Below are 18936 nucleotides of genomic sequence, written 5' to 3' on the forward strand. Positions count from 1 at the left end.
ACGGTTCGGCGCAAGTGTGGAATTCATGTGGAATGTGCTGCTTCAAGAGGCACTCTGGTTTCATTTTAAAATAAAAAGCAGGGCTTTTTTTTGTAGCAAGAGCTCCCTTTGCATATCAGCCCACGCCTCCCTGATGTAGCCAATCCTCCTGGAGCTTACAGTAGGCCCTGTCCGAAGAGCCCTGTAAGCTCTTGGAGGATTGGCTACGTCAGGGAGGTGTGGTCTGATATGCAAAGGAGTTCTTGCTACAAACAAAAGCCCTGAAAAGAAGCTTCCAGCCCACCTGTGAATGTCTCTTGCCTTGAAAGCCTGCCAGGGTTGCCACACGTTGGTTGCGACTCATCATCGTTTATACGTTTGCCATGTTGGGGTCAGGCAGCAGTTTTCCCGGTTTGGCCAGGGGTCCTGGAGGTTTTGTTGGTGTTGTTGCCATCTTCCGTGCATGGAGCGAGTGGCACCGGGGATGTGGGTGTGTGGGGGTGTGTGATCTACTTGTGGATTTCCTGCATCATGCAGGGGTTGGACTAGATGGCCCTGGAGGTCCCTTCCAACTTTTCTATGATTCTATATATGTATGTGTGTGAGGGATGGTGGCTCAGCGGTAGAGCATCTGCTTGGTAAGCGGGAGGTCCCAGGTTCAATCCCCGGCATCTTCAACTAAAAAGGGTCCAGGCAAATAGGCGTGAAAAACCTCAACTTGAGACCCTGGAGAGCCGCTGCCAGTCTGAGTAGACAAGACTGGGGGGGTCTGGTTCAGTATAAGGCAGCTGGTTCAGTATACTGGTTCAGTATAAGGCAGCTTCATATGTTCATATGTTGGGGGATTTCTATTGTACCCCCAACAATATAAAACACCAAAATCAAACCATCAAAATTTATCCATATATCTGAAGCCTTCTAAAGGGGTCTTAAGTCTAAAAGAACTGTAAGAGCAGCTGTACTAACGTAAATCTCCGTTCTGCCTTTCTATCCATATATTTGACGCCTTCTGTTTAAATAGAAACTTAAGAGTCTAACAAACGGTTATCTTTTCCGCCCCGATATACACACACACACACACACACACACACACGCGCGAGCGTGTAGGTACATACGCTTCTGAATGTTTTGGGAGTGTTTAGATGCTTTAATAATTATTGCCTTAGCAGGCCCCAAATCGGGTGGAAAGGCACCATAGAAATGTTTTAAATAAATTAATTCCACAATAAGATTTTTATTTGGGAGGGGCCAATGCTTTGTGTAGCTTGTGGCCCCTCCCGAAAGAAGAAACGCTGCAGATATTCTCAGTCGGCAATAGCATAAAACCTACTGATCGTGGATGTGTCTTTCTGGGGGCAGAGCTCGGATTCTCCAGTCTCAGAATGGTTGTTGTTTTTTTTTAAAAAAAAATGGGATGCCCCCAGCCTTGTCTAAAGTCACCCTCTTGAAGTGTGTGCTTTCCCCTGACCCGGACAGCCCAAGCAAGCCCGATCTTGTCAGATCTTGGAAGCTAAGCAAGGTCGACTCTGGCAAGTACTTGGATGGGAGACCTCCTTGGAATACCAGCAGTCCGGAGGACAGGGGCAGGCTTTATTCAGCCACCTTCCTGACTTTCCTCCGGGCCCCCAGTGGGGGGCAGTCACCAGAGTTTGCCATGACTTCCAGGTGTTATCTCTCTCTCTCTCACACACACACGCACACACCGAAAGTAAAAGGAAAGTGAGCTGAACACTGCACTTCCCCTCTGTAGAACCAGCAGTGGCAAGAGTTCCGTCATCAACGCCATGCTGTGGGACAAAGTGCTCCCCAGCGGCATCGGCCACACCACCAACTGCTTCCTCAGCGTGGAGGGAACGGACGGGGACAAGGCTTACCTCATGACCGAAGGCTCTGATGAAAAGAAGAGCGTCAAGGTAGGGCCTTCACAGGGCTCCGGACTGCTGTTTGGAAACCTTCTTCCGGGGCCCAAGAGGGCGGGGGGGGGGCCTCCATATCTATTTCTGATTGCAAATCGCCGCTGCTTTTATGCCAATAAAGGCATGGGATTGAAACTGAAATGGGAAATCTTGCTGGTCTCTAAGGGGCAGCTGAACTGGAAATCTAGCTCCACTAGCAGTGTAGCTGAGAAACAGCTTCTTTGTCTTCTGACTTGTTATACTCGTCGAGAATGTTTTGGCCCTCCGCCTAACATGCTGGTTTCTTTGTAGACGGTCAATCAGCTTGCCCACGCCCTCCACATGGATAAAGACTTAGAGGCTGGCTGCCTGGTGCACGTGTTCTGGCCGAAGGCCAAGTGCGCCCTCCTCCGAGACGACTTGGTGTTAGTGGACAGGTACGCTCGTCGGTTTTTGTTCAGAAGATGTCCCAGGGTGGTGGAGCTCCGGTTTCCCTCTCGGCAGTGGTTTTCCCCCTTTAAACGCTCAGCTGGTGTACACAAGCTGGCGGAGGGCCAACAGGAGTGAGAGGAAACCTCGTGACTGAACTTTAAAGATGGCATCTGGCACTTGGCCGAGCTGTTGAGACTCTCTGCTCGCCAAACACAAGCGCGAGCACAAAAGCGTTCCGTGTTGTTTTCGAGTCATCTGTGCCTGGCCTTTCGAAAGGTAGCGGGCCCACTCTGGGTGTCCAGAAGGCTAAGAAAATCATCAGGACAAATGTTTCCGAACACGGACCAGTTCCAGAAATCGTTGCAAAAACAGAGAACCCTGTTGTGCCTAAAAGCTTGAAAGGTCTGATTTAAAGGGGAGGTTGGTGAGAGGAAGGGCCATGGCTCAGTGGTGGAGCACCTGCTTGGCATGCAGAGAAGCCCAGAGTCAATCCCCAGCATTGTCAGTTAAAAGGACCAGGCAGTAGGTGATGAGAAAGACCTCCTCCTGAGACCCTGGAGAGCTGCTGCCAGTCTGAGTAGACCATTCTGACCTTTAGGATTTGTAGAATCTTTCGGGCTCAAGTGCCATGTTCTACTGGAGAAAGTTTGGAAGAAAAACTTTCTCCAGTAGAACACGGCACTTGAGCCCGAAAGATTCTACAAACCCTAATGATGATGCCAGCCATGAAAACCTGAAATCTTTGATAATTCTGACCTTGATGGACCAAAGTACTGATTCAAGAAGAAGACGACCACCATAGATTTATACCCCACCCTTCTCTCTGAATCAGCATCTCAGAGCAGCTTACAATCTCCTTTATCTTCCTCCCCCACAACAGACACCCTGTGAAGTGGGTGGGGCTGAAAGGAATCTCCCAGCAGCTGCCCTTTCAAAGACAACTCCTGTGAGAGCTATGGCTGACCCAAGGCCATTTCAGCAGCTGCAAGTGGAGGAGTCGGGAATCAAACCTGGTTCTCCCAGATAAGAGTCTGCACACTTTACCACTGGCTCTCAGTATAAGGCAGCTTCACGAAGAGCTTCTCCATGCAAAATTGCCTGGGGCCACGGGAGTCTTTGTTTAAGCTGTGCCACAGCCCACGCAAAACAGCCACGTGTGCTTAGTGGGGATGGCAGAGATGGTGCCGCTGTGCTAAGCCTGGGTCGCTGCTTTGCCTGGGTGGAGAAGGGAAGGTCTCTGCCTTCATAGCCTTAATTGGGCCTAACAGATTTATGATGGCCAAAGCTTCATGATCCAGAGCTTTCTTTGCTGCCGCTGGCTCCTCATGCCTCGCTTCGCTGGCATATTTTCTTAAATGTGCAGTCGGTCATGTCTTTTGGCTGCAGTCCTCAGAGGCATGAAGGAAGCAGACAGCGTGGAGAGGATATCTGTCATCCCCTTTTGAGCCTGCCAGAAAGGAGGTTCCCTGGGAATGGCTTTGGGTGCCGTGTAAGGAGACCGAGAGCGCCCAGTCTCATGTAAACTCTTGCTCCCTTTGCTCGTCTCTGTCAGTGGAGGAGAGAATAATTTGTGCTGATTCTCTTTCCAGCTGCATGTCCCTGCATGACCTCCTACATGAGAGCCAGTTTGGTGTAGTGGTTAAGTGTGCGGACTCTTATCTGGGAGAAGCGGGTTTGATTCCCCGCTCCTCCACTTGCACCTGCTAGCATGGCCTTGGGTCAGCCATAGCTCTGGCAGAGGTTGTCCTTGAAAGGGCAGCTGCTGTGAGAGCCCTCTCCAGCCCCACCCACCTCACAGGGTGTCTGTTGTGGGGGAGGAAGGTAAAGGAGATTGTGAGCCGCTCTGAGACTCTTCGGAGTGGAGGGCAGAATATAAATCCAATATCATCATCTTCTTCTAAACCATTTAATCAGAATTTCTTTTGGGGGTGGGTAGGGATATCTGAAGTCTTGGCTTAACAGTAGAAACAAAAACATTAGCTGTGTTGGGTAGCTTCTTTGGGATCTATTAAAAACTGGGTTTATAGTGGCTTGCTACAATGAAACAGTGCTACCCAAACCATGGGTCCCCAGCGTGGGGCCCACTTGATACCTTTTCTCAGAGCCTTTTTTGTAGCAGGGACTCCTTTGCATATTAGGCCACGCACTCCTGATGTAGCCAATCCTCCAAGAGCTTAGAGGGCTCTTAGAACAGGGCCTACTGTAAGCTCCAGGAGGATTGGCTACATCAGGGGTGGGTGGCCTAATATGCAAAGGAGTTCCTGCTACAAAAAAAAGCCCTGCCTTTTCTGGTGCACACCAGTGTTTCTAGGAAGTGGGCAGGGCCAGGTGGAGTGTTTTTTTTTTACTCAGCAAGGCTTCTGATTGGCTTTTGAAAATTTGAATGGCTGCGCAGATTTTAAAAAAACCTTGCTTTGGCAATAGCTGCCGCCACAGCATGAGGATCTGCGCCGTGTGACTGCCGGTAAACTGTAGTGCTCGTTTTGTGACTGGCTCCATCTCCCATGGCTGCAGCGTTGTGGCTGCGCCTACCACACCATGTCAGAATTCCAAACGTGCCCACAAGCTCAAAAAAGTTGGGGAGACCCTCTGGTCCTGATAGTGGTTATATCCAACAAGATTTAAAAAAAAATCCAAACCCTTAAGTACCTGTAAGTTTATTTAAGGGAGAGTGGCAGTTTCCACCAGTTCCCCCCTCCCACAAAAGACCCCCACCCATCCCCGATTGTGATGTTCATGAAGAACTGCTGTATTCTAGAAACAAAATTTCAGGGGACTCAATAGATTGCTGTAAAATTGGGGGGGGGGGATTAAGTGCTACTCCCTCTTTAGAAAACTTGAAGGCATTTAAGCTTTCTTAGCTGCATGGCAGGATACTGGCATATGTGTGATGGCAGTTGATTCATCTCAATTATTCCAAACAGCATCTGTGCAGGGAACGGAAGGCCGGTGCAACATCTTTTCCTCCTCCTGGCACAAATGTATTTCGCTGTTTGTATTTTTGTAACCTGGCAGAAGAGACAACCGGGTCACACTCTTTCTGTTCGCCCCCGCAGCCCTGGCACGGATGTAACCACGGAGCTCGACAGCTGGATTGACAAATTCTGTTTGGACGCTGATGTCTTTGTTTTAGTTGCCAACTCGGAATCAACTCTCATGAATACGGTAAGGTTTTTGGGGGGGACGGGGGGTGGGATTTCAACATTTACTTGTGGTGTGTTCTCCCTGCCCCCTCTTCTCCAAGGAGCACGGCGGTGTGCAGAGGCGATCGCCACAACAGCCTTGTGAAGTCGGCTACAGCAGATTGGCAGGATCTGAAACGTCACGTGAATTGGAGACGCCCATGCTGTCAGCGCAGGGATTCTGCCTGTGGGTTTCCTCCTCCCTTTGTTCAGGAGACCCACCCCCTTTCTTACAGACCCTCGCTCAGTTGTCAGCATTAGCTTTATGGTTGCTCTCTCTTTTGTGTGTGTGTGTGAGAGAGAGAAAGTGTGTATATGCACCTGGAAGTCATGGCGACCTCAGGTGACTGACCCCTACTGCTGGTCTAGAGAATATTCAGGGAGGTGGCTGAATAAAGCCTGCCCCTGCCACCCAATTCCTGGTATTCCAAGGAGATCTCTCTTCAAAGTACTTTCCAGAGTCGACCCTGTTTAGCTTCCGAGATCTGACAAGATTGGGCTTCCCTGGGCTATCCAGGGAGGGGCCTAGCTTCACGAAAAACCTCCTCTGCTGTCTAGCCTGCCCAAGCCCTGGTCATTGTGTCCATCCCTCCTGCACAGGTGGCACAAACAGTGATGAGACTGGGCTTTCCCATCTGCCCTTCTCCGCAAGGCTGGTCTGTCCCCCGCCTTTTCTTACAGGCATCAGGCTCAAATACTTAGCTTTGCCCAGGCTTTCAGTTAAAGGGCTATTCCATGCTTTGCACTTGTTTTATGGCCTGCCTGTTTTTATTGCTGTGGTTTTATGCTCTTCCTGGTTTGATTGCTGTTTTTTATGCTATTACAGCATGAAGGGAGATGGCATGCCCATGGGTGTCTCAGAATGGTGGGGGTGAAGCTGATGTGTGCCAGTGCTTGGCTTCTGTCAGGTGCCTGGTGTTAAAAAAAAATCCCAGAGGAGTGATTTGGCCTGTCATCCGCTGTGCAATTCTCCGGGTGCTACGATTCAGTAACCTGAAGTGAAACTAAGCAAAGTCTGGACCTGGGTGGTTGTTGTTGTTTGGGGGGGAGGGGGGGTGCCTGTAGCCTTCACTTCTTTGAAGAAAGGCAAGGAGTTCAGCCACGTGACCTCAACACTATACACTTATCAGGGATGCTCCAGGCTGATCCTGCACTGAGCAGGGGGTTGGACTAGATGGCCTGCATGGCCCCTTCCGACTCTTGCGATTCAGTCCATTCGTGGGAGAGAGTTCTAAATGTGGGCCAAAGCCGTGGAGTTCAGTTACAATTTTGTAAATTTGTAGCAACAGCAGGGCTTTTTTGAGCAGGAACACAGTTCTGGATGGCTTGGCCGGGGTGTGGCCTAACATGCAAATGAGTTCTTGCTGGGTTTTTTCTACAAAAACCCTCCCCTGCGCGAAACAATGCTGATATTAAGGGGTGTGGCCTAATATGCAAATGAGTTCCTGCTGGGCTTTTTCTACAAAAAACTCCTCTGTGGGAAACAATGCTGATGTTAAGGGGTGTGGCCTAATATGCAAATAAGTCCCCACTGGGCTTTTTCTACAGGAAAAACTCCTGTGCGAAACAATGCTGATGTCAAGGGGTGCTGGCTAACATGCAAATGAGTTCCTGCTGGGCTTTTTCTACATGAAAAAACCCTGTGCAAAACAATGCTGATGTCAAGGGGGTGTGGCCTAATATGCAAATGAGTTCCCGCCGGGCTTTTTCTACCAACCCCCCCCCCTGAGTAACAGCATATTATTAAGGACTGGCAGGGAACTAGAACCCCCAGTTTTCCCTTCCTCACTGCTGCCTTTGACTCCTCTTCTCCCCCATAAGCCATCACCCTTGCTTGCTTCTCCTTCCTCATATAGGCTCCTCTACTCCTTTCCTGCCACTCCTTCACCCCACCCAGAGGTATTGCTAACTTCCAAGATTTATATGCCAAACGTTGTCTGTGTGTGGTGGGAGGGAGGGCAGTCCTTTCGATGTTTTTCTGCAAACCTGGGAGGTCCCCAGATAATAGCTGGCCCCAGTTTGGGAACTGTCTGGTTCGGCACTTGCCTATTGGAGGTCTGCATAACAGTACCAGTTATTTATATAGGAAACCTGAAGTGTTCAGAATGCTTAGGGCATTTCTTGGACTCCTTCCAGCAGCCCTGACATGGTTGGCTGGTCTTATCTGCCTTTTGGGCTCAAGCTGTAAGATAACAGCCCGCCAAAGGCCATGTAACCAGGCAGGAACTGAACTGGACACTGGAAGGCTCAGTTTCCCAGCTGTTCGGCTTTTGCTTCCATTGCATGCTACAGGTTGGTCTTACCATTAACCTGGCTGTCCTACCGAACTTACAGTTGAGTTCTGCTGATTGTTTCCAGTTGCACAAGTGGGGGACGCTGTTGATTTTAGAATATTTCCACCCCCCAGTGGCAGACTTTCAGCTCCCCCCCCCACTCCATGCTGTTGTGGGGAGGGGGAGGACTGTCCCACAGGAGCAGCATTTCAGGGGACATTTTGCACAGCAACAGGAAGGGGGGAGCCTTTCCATCTGTAGAAATTTCAGATAGAGGTCCATGCTTGTTCTCCTCTTTTAAAACTGTGATTTGTCAACTTTCTTTGTCATCTTTTCTTTCTTTCTTTCTTTTTTTTTAGGAGAAGCATTTTTTTCACAAAGTGAATGAAAAACTTTCCAAACCAAACATCTTCATCCTGAACAATCGTTGGGACGCCTCTGCATCAGAGCCAGAATACATGGAAGATGTGAGTTTACGGTTCTTGGTTGACCTGGCTTTCATGGAGGCTGTTTTTAAAAATCCGCACATCCAGGGCTTTCTGTTGTGGCAGGAGCTCCTTTGCATATGAGGCCACACACACCCGATGTAGCCAGTCCTCCAAGAGCTTACAGAGCTCTTCTTACAGGGCCTGCTGTAAGCTCCAGGAGGATTGGCTACACCAGAGGGGCATGGCCTAATATGCAAAGGAGTTCCTGCTACAAAAAAAGCCCTGCGCACACCCAATCAAATCTCCAGTGTCCAGTCAGAAGGGCTTGCTGGGCAACAGCCTCGCCTGGCCCAACCCACCTTCTAAAAAAACCTTGGCAGCCTCCAGAAAAGGTATCAGCAGGGACCCTGCTGTCCATGGGCACCACACTGGGGGCTGCAGAAGAAAAAGGTCATCAATCATCAATGACCAAAGATTTTCTAATTGGAGATGCTGGGGAAGGAACCTGGGACCTTCTACACAGAAATCAGGAGCTCCATACAGGGGTCATTTCATAGAGGTAAAGAGTTCTGTACAGGGGTCATTTCATAGAGGTCAGGAGCTCCATACAGGGGTCATTTCATAGAGGTAAAGAGTTCTGTACAGGGGTCATTTCATAGAGGTCAGGAGTTCCGTACAGGGGTCATTTCATAGAGGTCAAGAGTTCCGTTCAGGGGTCATTTCATAGAGGTCAGGCGCTCCATACAGGGGTCATTTCATAGAGGTCAGGAGTTCCATACAGGGGTCATTTCATAGAGGTCAGGAGCTCCATACAGGGGTCATTTCATAGAGGTAAAGAGTTCCGTACAGGGGTCATTTCATAGAGGTCAGGAGCTCCATACAGGGGTCATTTCATAGAGCTAAAGAGTTCTGTACAGGGGTCATTTCATAGAGGTCAGGAGTTCCGTACAGGGGTCATTTCATTAGAGGTCAAGAGTTCCGTTCAGGGGTCATTTCATAGAGGTCAGGAGTTCCATACAGGGGTCATTTCATAGAGGTCAGGAGCTCCATACAGGGGTCATTTCATAGAGGTCAGGAGCTCCGTACAGGGGTCATTTCATAGAGGTCAGGAGCTCCGTACAGGGGTCATTTCATAGAGGTCAGGAGCTCCGTACAGGGGTCATTTCATAGAGGTCAGGAGCTCAGTACAGGGGTAAATTCATAGAGGTCAGGAGTTCCATACAGGGGTCATTTCATAGAGGTCAGGAGTTTTGTTCAGGGGTCATTTCATAGAGGTCAGGCGCTCCATACAGGGGTCATTTCATAGAGGTCAGGAGTTCCATACAGGGGTCATTTCATAGAGGTCAGGAGCTCCATACAGGGGTCATTTCATAGAGGTCAGGAGCTCCGTACAGGGGTCATTTCATAGAGGTCAGGAGTTCCGTACAGGGGTCATTTCATAGAGGTCAGGCGCTCCATACAGGGGTCATTTCATAGAGGTCAGGAGTTCCATACAGGGGTCATTTCATAGAGGTCAGGAGCTCCATACAGGGGTCATTTCATAGAGGTCAGGAGCTCCGTACAGGGGTCATTTCATAGAGGTCAGGAGTTCCGTACAGGGGTCATTTCATAGAGGTCAGGAGTTCCGTACAGGGGTCATTTCATAGAGGTCAGGAACGTACAGGGGTCTTTTCACAGAGGTGCTGGAGCTGATTAGCACAACTCGTTTGCATATGCCACACACACACACACACCGACATCACAGGAAGGTGTACTATTATATCAGCTCAACATTTATCTTCAGATGCTTCTTGAATTACAGTTGTCAGAATAAAACCTTCCTCCCATCATATTAAATGACTTTCTTCTATGCTGGCCACAGTGGCATGAGGAATATTTCCATCTGTCTGCTTTATACATTTTGGTTATTTTTCCCATTTTTTGTGGGGGGAAATATTGGAAAATTTGTCAAACCTTAGAGTTCAGCAAAATTCTCACAGGGGGTTTGAACAATGAAGCCAGAAGCATGTGTTTGGAGGGAGAAAGAAAAAAAAAATTAGAGGTTCTAGAGCTCCACTTCTGTGAGCTTCTGCCCAAAATGAGGCCTGGTTCTCTAACTGGGCTGTTGGCCTTTTTGCTAACCATGTGGTGTATTTTTATCCTGCCCTTACATCATTCACCTCTCCATTTTTTCCTGTGAGGTAGTCTGGACTCAACAAGAGCCTGGTTCAGGCACACCCAGTGCAGGGGATTAGAACCCAGGTGTCCTAGAGCCTAATTTAACCATTACCCTACACTGATTCCTATGTCCCTGATGACAGATTTCAGGTTTGTGTGAAAACTTCGAGGTTTTGAAATCTGTAATTCTGCTGAGGGAAGCAAATGTGTATGTTGCTCTGAAGGCTGTGTTCCCTTTTTTCCAAATTGGCTTTTTGTTTGCTGACACTGTGCTCCTATCTGGTGCTTCTGTCTTCTCTCAGGTACGGAAACAGCACATGGATCGCTGCCTGACTTTCTTGGTAGATGAACTCAAAATCGTGGACCCTTCTGAAGCACAGAACCGAATCTTTTTTGTTTCGGCCAAGGAGGTCCTCAGCGCTAGAAGGCAGAAAGTTCAGGGAATGCCGGAGACAGGTGTGTGCTGAATGTCTCAGTGTGAAGTTTCTCGATCATTTGTCTGGTTAGAAGAGCTGAAAAAGGAGATGTTTGCTGTACAGCTTTGGATAATGATATCCAGTCGCTCTGTTATGCCTTGCAGGGGGCGCACTCGCGGAGGGATTTCAGACGCGGTTCCAGGAATTCCAGCACTTTGAGAAAGTGTTTGAGGTAAATTTCCTGACTATTGGCTTAAGAGCAGGGTTTAACCCGTGGCGCAGAATGGTAAAGCAGCAGTATTGCAGTACTGTGGTCTGATCTCTTTGCTCATGACCTGAGTTCGATTCTGGCGGAAGCTGAATTCAGGTAGCCGGCCCAAGGTTGACTCAGCCTTCCATCCTTCCGAGGTCGGTAAAATGAGTACCCAGCTTGCTGGGGGGAAAGTGTAAAAGACTGGGGAAGGCAATGGCAAACCACCCCGTAAAAACCACTCTGCTGTAAAAACGTTGTGAAAGCAACGTCATCCCAGAGTCGGAAACAACTGGTGCTTGCACAGGGGACCTTTCCTTTCTTACTTTCAAAAAACAGAGGAAGGTATATGGACCCTTTCTGATATTGGGGCAAACCGTCAAAATTACCACCCCTGTTTGGAGGCTGTTAAAGGGCATTTAGCTGTGGCAACATTCCTGCTGTTGCAGAAAACAGGTCGGATCCAACTGGTTTTTCCCAGGATGGAAAGGGGGAAAAGGATTCCCTTGGACCACCATAAAAGCTATGCTGGAGATCATGGGATCTGCACGGACAGAAGTCACACAGGAAGGGGCTGTAGCTTGGTAGGGAAAGACATCTGCTTTGGCATACAGAAAGTTCCAGGTTCAAACCCCAGCATCTCCAGTTAAAAGAACGCAGATAACAGCTGATACGAGAGAGCTCTGCTTGAGACGCTGGAGAGCCGCTCTCAGTCTTAAGTAGACAAGACTGACCTTGATGGTCCAGTGACCTGAGTCAGTATAAGGCAGCTTCATGTGATGCAAGTGGTAGGAAGGAGAGAAGGATAAACAGGTCAGATCCAGCCCAGCATCCCCACCCATAGGAGCTTTTTGGTGACATTTGTAGGGGGGCTATAACATCTCAGCCTGCCATTATGCATTGACTCCCAACACTGGTATGCGGGCAAAAAAATTAAATCAAATGGCAGGTACTTATTATGCCTTTGATCCTGTTTTCTGTGACAGCGAAAGAGGAGGGGGTGATTTGGCCAATCTCCCTCCCCTCCACTGCAGATCCCCCACTTCACTTCCCCACGCTGTTTCCAGGTCCACTAGCCCCAGGGCCATGATACCAGAGAGTGCAGGAAGTGCGGGATGCAGGGAAGCTTGCTTTCTTCATGCACGTCAGTCACACTGGCGAGGATCTAAGCTTGTGTATGCACAGATTAATTTGTCTCCTGTCCCATCTATCGGGGAATGGAATTTCAGGTCAGGCTTCAGCAACACTTAAAAACAAAGAAAAGCCCTCATAAAATTGTCATCACAATAAAAATCAAAACTTATCAGCCAGAGAATCTTGTTGCCTGCTGGCAGAGTAGGGCTCTTGGATACCAAACCAGTGATTTAATGCCAAGCACTGCTACGCAAATGAACATTTAATTGCTTTAATTACAATATCGAGGCGGTGTTTTTAAAAGAAAATGCAGTGTAATAGAACGTTGGCTTCATGCGGGGACTTTGGAGTTGTGACACAAAGATGCGACAAGAGAAAACACAAGGCTTGTGTTCTCCTCATTACCAGGGGAGACCTCTGCTGTACAGCTTTGATGTGGTCTGATTATTGCTTGTTGAACTCAGCTGAATTCGAGATTTGTTTTTAAAGACCGTTGGCAAAAGATTTCACTTAAAAACCAGCGCCCTGTTACATAATAACTTGTCAGCGAACCTACCATTTATGCTTGTGATGTGTCTATATAAAAGAACGTTGTTGGAACTGAACCCCTCTCCAGCGGTGGCTTGGTAGCAGAGAATCTGCTTGGCATGCAGAAGGTCTCGGGTTCAGTCCTCGGCCTCTCCAGTTAAAAGCAGGTTCTGGAAATGGGTTTTCTATCCCTGAGATACTATGGAGCAGCTGCCTGTCTGAGTAGGCAACATTCAGCTAATGGGGTCAGATCCAATGTAAGGCGACTTTGTATGTTCTGTAACGGTAATGGATGAAACTGCTCAAGTTATGCATTTTGTCTTCTCCGTCTTTCTCGAGAACGTTACTAACCTTTGTGCTCTCTAGCTTTTTTGCTGCAGATTCTCTGGTTATATATAGGGTGCGGGGTGAAATCATAACCCTTCATTGCCTCCCGCCCTCTTGCCTTTCTGGAATCTCTGATCCACCTTGTCTAGCTCTAACAATATGCTGTCGTCTGGGAGCCTCTTGTTTTTCATTGCTGATTTCTAGATCTGCTTCATCGAGGAACAAGGAGTATCGTTTGACTATTCTTTCTCTTTTGGTTTTTCTTTTATTTTGACTTCTGTCCCTTTGTTGTCGTCGAAGCAGTGGAACAGGGCTCTGGAAAAGATAGAAGAAAACTGAGAATTCCATTTGTTTCTTGGCCAAATGAGTCATCATTTTGCACCCTGTTGGATGTCCCATCGTGTTGATTGTATTTCACATACTCTGTACTCTGCTTGTGTCTCATTGAGAAAGGTGGACTATAAATAATGTAAATAAATAAAATTTGGTCCTGGAAGGAAAGGAAGACAGGAGTAAAAACATACAAGGATACATATTTCTCCTTCTAATTCCACCCCCTCCCCAACATTTAAAGTATATGGGGGGGAGGGAGGCCTTCCATTATTCATAAGAACATCGGGGTTGCCCTGGTGGATCAAACCAATGGTCTGTCTGGTCCAGCATTTTGTTGGGTATGATGACCAACTTGATCCCCCCCCAGAAGTCCCTTAAGCAGGGCAAGCCAAATCCCTTTCCCCTTGTTGCTTCCTTTCACCCCAGCACTGCCGTTCAGAAGGTAGCTTGCCTTTAAACATAAAGGTTACATTAATCATCATGGCTAATATAATGGGTGTGCAAAAAAACTCCTCCCCCTTCCCCCCCCTTATTTGGGTCTATTGGACCCCCCAAAAATTGGTATTCCCAAATATCACTATATTTAGGTAAATATTCAGGAAACTCGAATTTATTCGGATCCATTATATCTTATGGCTATAATGGAGAATGTCACTCACCGAGTTGTGCTGTTGCTGTGGCGCAACTTGGCAAGTGAACTCAGAAGACATTTAAAAAGACCATGTCTGATCTGTATTTGGCTGAATAAATACCTGAAAAATACCAATAAGGTATAACTTGCCCTCCACGTAGTTGTAGAAAAGAGCAGGAGTCCAGTAGCACCTTAAAAACGAACACAATTTGTGGAAGGGTCTGAACTTTCATGCGTCATCTACCCTGCCATAGTTTGTTAGTCTTTAAAGCGCTACTGGACGCTTGCTTTTTCCTACTGCTACAGACAGACTAATGTAGCTACCTGTCTTGATCTTTTGTCTTCACTGTGTTAGTTTTTTTAAAGCCACCTGAATGTGGCCATAATTCTCAGGACCATAGATGAATAAAGATAAGGAGGACATGGGAACAGGAGAAGGGAGAATGCTGTTGACAGGAGTTGATAGGGATCCGTCAGTCAGTGCGCCATCTCACATGTCTAGCGTGCCTGTGGAAGGAAGGAATCATACCGTAGTTTTACAGGACCCACAAGGGGGGGAAGGTGTGGGTCCTGTGAACTATGGTATGATTTCAGGACATCTAGGAGAGGCGTTTGGGAACGTTCATAACTGAAAAATAGTTTTGGGGTAGAGAAGATGCTTCCTGGCCACCTGCTTCATGCCGTCATATGAACATATGAAGCTGCCTTATACTGAATCAGACACTCGGTCCATCAAACTCAGTATTGTCTACTCAGACTGGCAGCGTCGAGACAGGAATGACTGGCGCTCCTTCCCAGTGGGAAGATGCACGTGGCAAACATACCATCTCCCTTACAGGCAAGGGCCCACTTCAAAAGGTACTGTTCCATGTGGATGCAGGAAGCATCCGTGTGTATTGGCATGCCGATTCACACTTCCTGGATTAATGCGGGTAGTTTTAGAGGTTGGTCATGTTGGACTGCAGTAGAAGAGGCAGATTCAAATCCAGTAGCTCCTTAGAGACCAAGGAGATTTTCAGGGTATAAACTTGCGAGTGTCAAGAGCTCCCCTTTGTCAAATCCATGCAGGCCTTGAACAGGCCGTGAGAGTCAAGTATGAAATCTCGAAGATCGTTGGGACCACTTCAAGCATCGCGCAGGGGCAAACTGAGGTTTGCTCCAGAGCACAGCTTGCCACAAGGAGCTGCATGCAGCCTGTGTAGATAAGACGTTGGCTGCATCCACACATTACATTTTTAGGTGTATACACAGGGCTGTTTTTCTGGCAGGAGCTCCTCGGCATATTAGGCCACGCCCTCCTGATGTAGTCAGTCATCCAAGAGCTTAGAGGGTTCTTAGAACAGGGCCTACTGTGAGCTCCGGGAGGATTGGCTGCATCGGGGGGGGGGGGGTGTGGCCTAATATGCAGAGGAGCTCCTGCTACAAAAAAAGCCCTGTGAATACATAACACTGATATACACTTGAAAAAAAACTAATGTGTAAAATGCCATTTAGCAAGACATAGCATCTGCAGTTGGGTTGCCAAGCTCCAAGTGGCGGCTGGAGATTATTGCTGACCTGCAGGTGACAGAGATCAGTTTGCCCGGAGAAAATGGCCGCTTTGGAAGACGAACTCTATGGCATTCTACCCTACTGAAGTCCCTCCCCTCCCCTAACCCCGCCCTTCTTGTGCTCCACCCTCAAAATCTCCAGGTATTTCCAAAACTTGAGCTGGCAACCCTAAATCTGAATGACTCACCCCAGATGAATTTACATTAATAATTACAATTGCTTTCATCAACACTCTTTTTTTTTTTGTACACTGCACGTTACTGTGGATATACCATAAAGGAGAGCACTAACTCTTATGATTTTAGTTACCCATGGTTTTCTTTTTTTCACGTTCCATTGTACTTCCCTCTGCTTTTCGTTCCCGTTTTGCTCTTTATTTTCAATGCGCTTATTTGCTTTTTGGATTTAACTTTTGCAAACGGCAGCCGAGAGTGCTTTTTTGACCTAGAAATTCCTGCGTCGTGTTGGGGATTGGAATTGCAGTAACGTGTTGTGGCTTGGGCCCTCGCAGGAGTGTATCTCGCAGTCAGCCGTGAAAACCAAGTTCGAGCAGCACACTGTCAGAGCTAAACAGATCCTAGACACTGTGAAAAACATTATGGACTCCATAAACGTGGCGGCAGCTGACCAAAGGTAGGCATCTCCCCGTTACATTCACCTTCTTCAGCTATGGTTGAGCATCTCTTGCTGAGCTTCCTCCCCTTTGCCATGAGATAACCCAGTCCTTAGAGGACTGTGCTGACCAGAGGTAAGTGCAGGATTTCTCCATGTGCCTGGTCTGGGAGGGACTGTGGCTTAGTGGCAGAGCATCTGCTTGGCATGCAGAAGGTCCCAGGTTCAATCCCTGGCATCTCCAGTTAAAAGGACCAGGCAGTAGGCGATAGACTCGGAAGAGCCATTGCCGGTTTGAGTAGGCAATACCAAACTTGATGGACCAAGGATCTGATAGTATAAGATAGCTCAGGGCTCTTTTGTAGGAAAAGCCCAGCAGGGACTCATTTGCATATTAGACCACACCCCCTGATGCCAAGCCAGCCGGAACTGTGTTCCTGTGCGTTCCTGCTTAAAAAAAAAAAAAAAAGGCCCCGAGGCAGCTTCACGTGTTGACATTACCTGCCCCATCAACTGCAGAAAAGGTGTTTGCCGTGGTTTCGCTTTTGACACTTTCAAGCTTGCTTTTGGAAAGTTCTCAATGGCCTGTTCTTCTTGGGCAGTTTAACTGGGAAGTTAAAAAGGCTTAGGGACCAAATCAGTCCCCATTCACGTAGGCAACAAAATGCAAAGCCTCCTTCCTGCTGGTTTTCTTGTATGGGCGGCTGTAGTGTTGGGAAGGCACATTCCATCCTGTGAGCTCCTGGAGTGAGTGGCAGAGCGTCTGCTTGCATCAGTCTCGGGGAGGGGGAGGATTAAGTAGCAGATGATGTGAAAGACCCGTGCCTGAGGCTCTGGAGAGCAGCACGAGTCAGAAGAGACAAGACTGACTCCGATAATCGGTAGTCTTGAGTCGGTATAAGGCAGCTTCATGTGATGGAAGATGATCGCTGGAAGCTTCATCTTCATTTCTTCCATTTTGGGAGGTGAAATGAGGCAGCTGCTCAGGATCTGTGGTAGTAGAGGTCTTGACAAACGTCTTCTATAGGGAGGGCAGGTCTAGGAGATTGACAGAAACAGTGACCTTGCATCCTCCTGTATAGGGGAACCTTTGGCAATGCAGTGTGTTGCTGTGGCAGGGAAATATGGACATATGAAGCTGCCTTATACTGAATCAGACCCTCAGTCCATCAAAGTCAGTATTGTCTACTCAGACTGGCAGCGGCTCTCCAGGGTCTCAAGCTGAGGTTTTTTCACACCTATTTGCCTGGACCCTTTTTCGGAGATGCCAGGGATTGAACCTGGGACCCTCTGCTTCCCAAGCAGATGCTCTACCACTGAGCCACTGTCCCTCCAGAACTTTTTTTTTGGGAGGGGGGGGGGACTAGAGAGCACCTCCTTTTCCCTTTGCTGAGCCCTAAGTGTCTTGCCCAGTCAACCTTCACTATTTTAAGTGGACCCCCGCTTGGGAAAGGGGTTCTCTGGTCCACCTACAGCAGGGTTGAACCTTTTCCCACAAGTCCATAGTATTATGCAGAGCTCTGACCTGGATGGTCCCAGCTAGCCCAAGCTCATTAGATCTCAGAAGCTAAGCAAGGCCAGCCCTGGTTAGTATTTGGATGGGAGACCACCAAAGAAACACAGTGTCCCCGTGCAGAGGCAGGCCCTGGCAAACCACCTCTGAACGTCCCTGGCCTTGAATACCCTTCAAGGTCACACCACAAGTTGGCTGTGTGTCTTCCCACCACCACCAATACGCGGTACCCCCTCTGCACATGCTGCAGAGCAACGGTCTTCAGCTACACTTGGAGGTCAGGAGGACCTACAAGTGGGCTTACGGGCTGGGGCAACCCCCTCCATTGTTTTCATCTGCTTTGCTTAGGGGGGTTTTTTTGGGGGGGAGGGGAGCAAAAGCATCCAAGTGTCAGAGACCAAGAATCCCCACCACCACCTTGGATGAAGCGCTTAGCGACACTGGCAGATGCGGCTTATCATGCCATGGAATGAGGAAAGCTGCACTGGGGTGGGTCTCTTCTTTGCGACGCTTGAAAGTGCAGGAGCCCTGGCCTCTGTTGCATTCGGTCAGCACAAGGATGAGGGGGAAGGAGAGTCAGTGGCAGGGTAAACAGTGGCCTGGCGTTGGAGATAAAGGTAGGTCTGGGGTCTGAACAGGTGGAGGTCTGCTGCTTTCGTACGTCTGGGGGTGGTTCTGCTTGTAATCTGGGGGAGGTGGCGTTGCAGGTCTGGCTTTGTCTCCTCTGTGGTGTTTCCAGGGTGACAGGGAGGTCCAGGGGCTGACGGCTTGCCCTTTCCACCGCTTTAGAGTGCGTTCCCTGGAGGAGCGAGAGGAGCAGAAGGACAGGCTGGAGTTCGTCCGGAACCAGCTCAACCTTCTCACAGACGACATTAAGCTAAAAATCAAAGAGGTTACGGAGGAGGTCGCAAACAAGGTAAATGAGTCGGGGTTTGTGGGCAAAACAGCCTGTCGCACTCCAGAATGGATCCCCAGCTCCTTCATTCATAAGTTTCTACTTGACAACCACACAGGTCATGTTGCATCCTCTCAGCCACCGAGATATGGGAAATGTTGCCAGCCTGTCTTCCAGGGTGGGAGTAAAGATGGCAAAGAGCCATTGGTCTAAAGCAGGGGTGTCGAACTCATTTGTTATGGGGGCCAGATCTGACATAAATGAGACCTTGGCGGGCCAAGCCATGTGTGTCATAAACTAATGCCAGGTAGTGGAGATATAAACTTCATAAAGGACACAAACACAATTAAAGATTTTGTATATCTCCTGTGTGATTGAGGGAACTGGGCAAAGGATACTC

General features: G+C 48.5%; 1 protein-coding gene across 1 annotated transcript in view; it reads left to right on the plus strand.

The window, feature by feature from the left end:
- MFN1 (mitofusin 1) overlaps nucleotides 1-18936 on the plus strand; it is a 41261-nt gene that overhangs the window by 7507 nt on the left and 14818 nt on the right. Inside the window, exons 4-11 of the mRNA XM_060242551.1 lie at nucleotides 1730-1892; nucleotides 2187-2311; nucleotides 5363-5471; nucleotides 8121-8228; nucleotides 10649-10802; nucleotides 10927-10994; nucleotides 16028-16149; nucleotides 18431-18557. Of these exons, the coding sequence (XP_060098534.1) occupies nucleotides 1730-1892; nucleotides 2187-2311; nucleotides 5363-5471; nucleotides 8121-8228; nucleotides 10649-10802; nucleotides 10927-10994; nucleotides 16028-16149; nucleotides 18431-18557 (976 nt within the window). The remainder of the gene's footprint in view (nucleotides 1-1729; nucleotides 1893-2186; nucleotides 2312-5362; nucleotides 5472-8120; nucleotides 8229-10648; nucleotides 10803-10926; nucleotides 10995-16027; nucleotides 16150-18430; nucleotides 18558-18936) is intronic.

This window comes from Heteronotia binoei, chromosome 6 (genome assembly GCF_032191835.1).
Source record: "Heteronotia binoei isolate CCM8104 ecotype False Entrance Well chromosome 6, APGP_CSIRO_Hbin_v1, whole genome shotgun sequence".
Taxonomy (NCBI): domain Eukaryota; kingdom Metazoa; phylum Chordata; class Lepidosauria; order Squamata; family Gekkonidae; genus Heteronotia; species Heteronotia binoei.